Source organism: Microtus ochrogaster, unplaced genomic scaffold (assembly GCF_000317375.1).
Source record: "Microtus ochrogaster isolate Prairie Vole_2 unplaced genomic scaffold, MicOch1.0 UNK6, whole genome shotgun sequence".
Lineage (NCBI taxonomy): Eukaryota > Metazoa > Chordata > Mammalia > Rodentia > Cricetidae > Microtus > Microtus ochrogaster.
The window spans coordinates 8,860,210-8,866,646 of record NW_004949104.1 but is presented as its reverse complement, the minus strand read 5'-3'; the positions used below and the strand labels follow the sequence as shown (position 1 = coordinate 8,866,646).

Sequence of the window (6,437 nt, the reverse complement as noted above, 5' to 3'; positions counted from 1 at the left end):
TTTTTTTTTTTTTTTTTTTTTTTTTTTTTTTTTTTTTTTTTTTGAGATAGGGTTTCTCTTTGTAGTTCAGGTTGACCTTTGAAACTATAGACCATATGGCTGAAGAGGTCACTCAGTGGTTAAAAGTGAGCATTGTTCTTCCTGAGAATCTGAATTGAGTTCAGCACTCTTGTCAGGCAACTATAAGCTAACTGATAACTCTAGCTCCAGGGGATCTGACACCTTCTGGCCTCTGCAAGCTCATGATGCTTGTGCATGTGCACGCGTTTTTATTTTGAGACAGAGTATCACTAAGTTAACTAGGCAGGTACCGAATGTATTCTGTAGCCCAGAAAGGTCCTGAACTCATCATCCTAACTCAACCCCCAGTGTAGTTCAGATTATAATCCTACTCTGATATGGCAACATATGGTCTTTTTAAATGATGTCTGCTTCACTGTTGTAATTTTTAATTAATTTTAAGTTTTTAAATGTGTATGGCTATTTTGCTTGTTTATTTGTGTATCACAAATATTCCCAGTTCCTGCGAAGGCCAGAAAGGGTGTCAGATTCTTCCACTGGAGTGGAAGGTGGTTGTGAGCCACCATGGAGTTACAGGAACTGAAACTGGGTCCTCTTCAAGAGCTGTTAAATGCTCTTAAACTGCTGAGCCAGCTCTCTAGCCTACAAATTAAATTCTTAAGTTGGGCATCCTGCTATATTGGTTGTTGATGATAATGATATACCTGAACTTTGTTCTCCTGACTCAATTGTATTTTCCCTTTTACAAATGATTTGTCTTTTCAGTTATATTATTTGTGATATTAAATTGTCATCTGTAGCCTAAATTATTATATACAACATCATAAATTACCTCAAAAGATAAAACAATAAAATCCAATTTCAACAAAGCTATATAGATATTGGCACATTTATATTAGCTTTAAATGTAATATGTTGCTTTTATTTTTCCTTTTTTTTTCTCTTTAAACACTGTAGAGTTCTAAGAACCAAAGCATCTGGGCTGGATGGAATTTAGCATCAGAAAAAGCTCTCTTTCTGTTCAGAAAGTTGTAAAGTGCATGAAGATGAAGCAAGCACCAGAAATCCTTGGCAGTGCAAATGGGAAGACTCAGAACTGTGAAGTGAATCATGAATGTTCTGTATTCCTCAGCAAAGCTCCACTTTCTAACAGCCTACAGGAGGGGGTCATGCAGAAATTTAATGGTCATGATGCACTTCCCTTTCTTCCAGCAGAGAAGTTGAAAGATCTTACTTCCTGTGTGTTTAATGGAGAACCTGGTGCTCATGATGCTAAATTGTGTTTCGAGTCCCAGGAAGTGAAAGGAATTGGGACACCACCCAATACTACCCCTATTAAAAATGGCTCTCCAGAAATTAAACTGAAAATCACAAAAACATACATGAACGGAAAACCTCTCTTTGAATCTTCAATTTGTGGTGACAGTGCTGCTGATATGTCTCAGTCAGAAGAAAATGGACAAAAATCAGATAAGACTAGGAGGAATAGGAAGAGGAACATAAAATATGACTCTTTATTGGAGCAGGGCCTTGTGGAAGCAGCTTTAGTGTCCAAGATCTCAAGTCCTGCAGATAAAAAGGTATGTGTGAAGGATTCTTTTGGGTTATGTGACAATAAATGGTGAGCTTGAGACCCATGTGCCATACCTTAAAAAGTCTGATGAAAAATGGAAGGGATGGGTAACAACCCTGGTGCTGGCAGTCACTGTCTTTTGCCTTGGTCCTGTGCTGGTACTGATTGAGGCTTGGCTCTTGGTTGGTTGTTGGGCTTCCAAATACCTGGAGATTACCATTTTTAGATACCATAGCCACTAGTTTTGCTGCTTGAGAGGCCTAGTTGGGTTTACCATTCAGGATTAAAATAGAAAAAAAAAAAAAAGGAAAGAAAGAAAGCAAGCCAGGTGTGGTGGTCCAAACTTTTAATTCTAGCCCCTAGGAGACAGAGAGAGGTGGATCTCTGAGTTCAAGACCAGTCAGGGTTACATATTAAGACCTTGTCTAAAAAAGCAAGAACAATTATTTCTGAATCTAGGTTTGTCGCTTTTCATGACCTTGCTAGGGCTACTGTTCCTATGGGTTCTATCTCCCAGGTGTTCTAGACCAGTTAGTTAGCGGAGATACATTAGACTTAAGTAGATGCCATACAGTGAATTGACAGAGCAGAGCTGTGTTATACAGAGGTGCTCGTGTCATGTTTTCTGCATACAACACTGTCTACTTAGTGGTCTCCTCAGTCAAGTGGTTCAGCAGTTGACTGCCTCCTTGACAATTGGACTATGTCACACACTCTATTCTTGGTTTTTACTGCAGAGCCCAATACTTTGTATATAAGTGGGTATGTGCTGGTTAATCCATCAGAGACTGAGGAGGATAAATCCTGACTTCAAGTGGAAAAACATGTGGTTCTTATTCTGTTAGATGGTTTGTGTCTCCAGTGTCCTAAAAATGACCTTCAGGGTCGTCCTAATGCTTGAGTGAATATAGATGATCATATAAGACAGCTAAGTGACATTGGCCTTGGTGCAAAGAAATAGGGACACCAAAGCAGATTCTTAACTCATCCAGGCTGTTGGCCTGGAGGGTACTAGGTATTTGTTGACGTTAGTTGCAACAGTAGTAACACTGGGAAAACTCAGAGCAGGTAAATTGAAGTTAATAATTTATAATTGTGGACATCATGAAAGTTGAAATATTTAGTTTCAAATTGTAGTTGTGTAATTTTGTTACCACAAATAAAGAACAGTTGAAATTTCCTTGAAATCCTTAAATCTACGAAGTACTTTCAGGGTTTAAAGACAGTGATTTTGACGATCTATTCTACTCTTGCTAATGTAATTCCAAAGGCAAATCTGTGTTCTTCCTTTTTCTGGAGGGGCGGGGAACATGATCTCACTATGTAGCCCTTGCCTGGAGCTCATAGATATCAGCTTCCTAAATGCTGGGATTTGGGATTAAGGGTATGTACCACCATGCCCATCCCAAAGGTAAATGTTTTAAAAGACCAGTATAACAATCTGGGCTGATTTAGAGTGTTTTGGATATGCCTATAGATGTGCTTAACCTTATGCTTTCACAGTTCTTTGAAGAGGCCTCTGAATGTTGTCACAGACCAGGCTTTTATTCCTAGTTCTGCCATTTGATTTGGTTAAAATTACCGTCTACTTACACAGTGAGGTAATACTGAGATGCTGTGCAATCATTTGAGTACTACTATCTCATGGAAGAATAATCTGATTTTCCAGTAGTCTCCAGTGCCATGCTTACAAATCTATAACAGGCGGTGAGATTTGAGAGTAATTATACAGCAGGAGCAGGACCTGCAATGTCTTGGAAGAATTGCCCTAAAAGGATGTTCAGTTTACCCATGTTCCAGAGATTGAGAAACTGAGCTTAGTTGAGCTTTGAGCACTCAAAACACATGCTCACACATGGGTACAGAGCACTTGTCTTTATTGGTGGGGCTAGGACCCCTGCTTCAGCACAGGAGATTGATATGTTGATTGAGACACATATTCTCAAAGACCATCTAACAGATACATGTGTGGTCAGAGTAGGGAGCAGTATGTTTTGAGAGTTTTTGAATAAAGCACACCTGCTATGTGTCCAGCTTTGTGAAAATCCTTGAGATGAGAATGAGGGAAAGCAGTTGTGAGAAGTGATTGATATTAAAGATGAAACCTTAAATACATTAAGGGGGGGGCGTTCTCTGAAGGTTGAATTCGAGGCCTTAAGCATGAAGACAGATGCTCTTCCAGTCCTCTCCATACAGTTTTTTGAACCTTTAATTAACTTCTGATTTTAAACCTCTGATTAATACTTGTTCTTTATAGATAGAAGACTGAATTTAAGGTAAGTTACTGAATGTTAATATTTGTCTTTTGTTGTTCACTTTTCAGATTCCAGTTAAGAAGGAGTCCTATCCAAGTACTGGCAGAGACAGCCTCTTGTTGAAATACAATGTGGGTGATTTGGTGTGGTCCAAAGTGTCAGGTTACCCTTGGTGGCCTTGCATGGTTTCTGCTGATCCACTCCTTCACAGCCATACTAAGCTTAAAGGTACTAAATATTGACTCTTTTTTCCATATTCCTCTTCTACACCAAACCTTTCTAATTTGCATGTTTTTCCTTCTTTGCTAAGTGACCTTACTGGTTATTTTTGCATCTTTGCCAAAGGTGGGTGATTGGTTCTGATGTGACACTTTTATTTCCTATGTATAGTCTTTATCTGATTGAACTAGTACTAACAGGGAAACAAGTGGTGAAGAAAAATTTTTTAGATTTATTTATGAATGAGTGTTTTGCCTTTTTTTTTTAGTTTTTTTTCTTGTTTCTTTTTCTTTTTTTCTTTTCATTTGTTGTTGTTGTTTGTTTGTTTTTGTTTTTCCAGACAGAGTTTCTCTGTGTAACAGTTCTGGTTGTCCTGGAACTCGCTATGTAAACCAGGCTGGCCTCAAACTGACATCTGCTTGCCTCTGCCTCCTGAGTGCTGGGATTAAAGGTGTGTACACCACTATTGCCTGGTATGTTTTGTTTTCTTGTATGTACATGAACCACATGTATAACTGATGCACATAGAAGTCAGAAGGTATTGGCTGTCCTGAAACTGGAGTTGTGGATGGTACCACATAGGTACTAAGAACTGAATCCGCATCTTCTGTAAGAACGAGTGCTCTAAACTACTGAGCCATCTATCTCTAGCTGGGGAAACAGTCTTTACCATTGTATTAGCTCCCAAGTTTTATGACAAAAATTACTACTTAAATATACAGTGATTGCTTATTTGTAGACTATTATTTTATGATATAAGTTTGAATTACAAAAATCTCCATTTATTTCATTAGACTTGGGAAGGGGTAAAAGTTAGAAATGATAATCTTTGACTTAGAAAACTTGAATAGATAAATTTGTTCATGAAATAGTTAAGTAATATATTTAAATTGTATTGTTATTGATGCAACGCAAATACTTAAAAATTTAGCACATAAGTATGTTAATTGCATAAGAACAGATTTGAGAGGAAAAGTAACAAAGGATTTTGCAGTTTGAGTGGGTTTGGTTTTTGTTTGTTATAGACTTGGTCTGTGTAACTCAAGCTGGCCTTATACTTATGATCCTTCTGCTTCAGCTTCTGGTGCTGGGATGTGTGGTACTATGCTCCACCAAGGTCTAAATCATAACCTCAAGCATGTTGATGCCTATCTTTTGTCCTTTGAACCTCTATGGTCTTTTAACCATGTTACTTTCTCTATGCTTTATTCTTATTTTGTACATAACTGGCCTTGCTTGCATTTAGAGCTTTTCTTTGTTCTCAGATTTAGCTCTGAGGTAGTCTTGTGTCTTGTAGAATTGACTGTGAGTACATAAATGCCTACTGTCAACTCAAGAGCTCAGTAGGCTCCACAGACTCTGGAGAGTATCTGGACATAACTCTCTCTAGCTCAGAGGGTCAGGGGTCACACTGTGGACTATCTTGATGAACAGTGATGAGAGAGGAAAGCACGGTCCACAATTGGACTCCTGGATGTTTAAAGGGGACAGGCTCTCTTAAGTATATGTATGGGCAGGGGTCAGTGATGAGCATCTTCATACAAATTGTGATTCATGAATACTGGATTTTCAAAAGAAAAGATTACTAATTAGTGATGTTGAATAACTGGCTAATTATGTGGTAAAATAGAATATTAGGGCTGGTACTTTTATGGCTCAGCAGATAAAAGTACTTGCCCAGTAATCTTTTCTTTTTTCTTATTTTTTTTTTTTTTGCCTAGTAATCTTGATGATCTGAGTTTGTTTTCTGGAACTCAGGGTAGAAGGACAATAACTCATCTTGTCCTGGAAAGTTATGTTCTCGTTCTCTCTCTCTCTCCACACACACACACACACACACACACACACACACACACACACACTAAAAATTTAAAAATATTTAGAGTAGAACATCAACTTACCATATGTTAAAATAAGTTTCTTTGATAAAATTAAATATTTACTTTTTCTGTTTCTTTGTTTTGTTTGGAAAAAGGTTTTCTCTGTGTAGATCTAGCTGTCCTAGAACTTGCTCTGTAGATCTGACCTCAAGATCAGCGATCTACCTGTCTCTGCCCCCTGAATGCCATGCGCCATCACTAACTACTTTTATTATCTTAATTATGTGCATTTTGTGTGTGTGGGTGTGTATGTGGAAATATGTGCACATGAGTGCAGGATTCTAGAAGGCCAGAAGCCTAGGATCCCCTTTCAGACAGTTGTGAGATACTATGTGGGTGCTAGGAATTGAATTTGGGTCCTCTAGAAGAAAAGCAAGTACTCTTTAACTGCTGAGCCATCTCTTCAGCTACCAAATAATTTTTTTTCAAGACAGGGTTACTCTGTGTAACAGCCCTGCCTGCCTTTGAACTCAACAGAGATCCTCCTAC

General features: G+C 38.2%; 1 protein-coding gene across 5 annotated transcripts in view; it reads left to right on the top strand.

Annotated features, from left to right (window-relative positions):
- The window catches only part of Nsd2 (nuclear receptor binding SET domain protein 2), a 69,785-nt gene that overhangs the window by 14,905 nt on the left and 48,443 nt on the right, over positions 1–6,437 (top strand). For all 5 annotated transcript variants that reach the window (XM_013353369.2, XM_013353367.2, XM_026788739.1 and 2 more), the window contains 2 exons: positions 979–1,601; positions 3,918–4,077. In XM_013353369.2, the coding sequence (XP_013208823.1) occupies positions 1,008–1,601; positions 3,918–4,077 (754 nt within the window). In that variant the 5' untranslated portion in view covers positions 979–1,007. The remainder of the gene's footprint in view (positions 1–978; positions 1,602–3,917; positions 4,078–6,437) is intronic.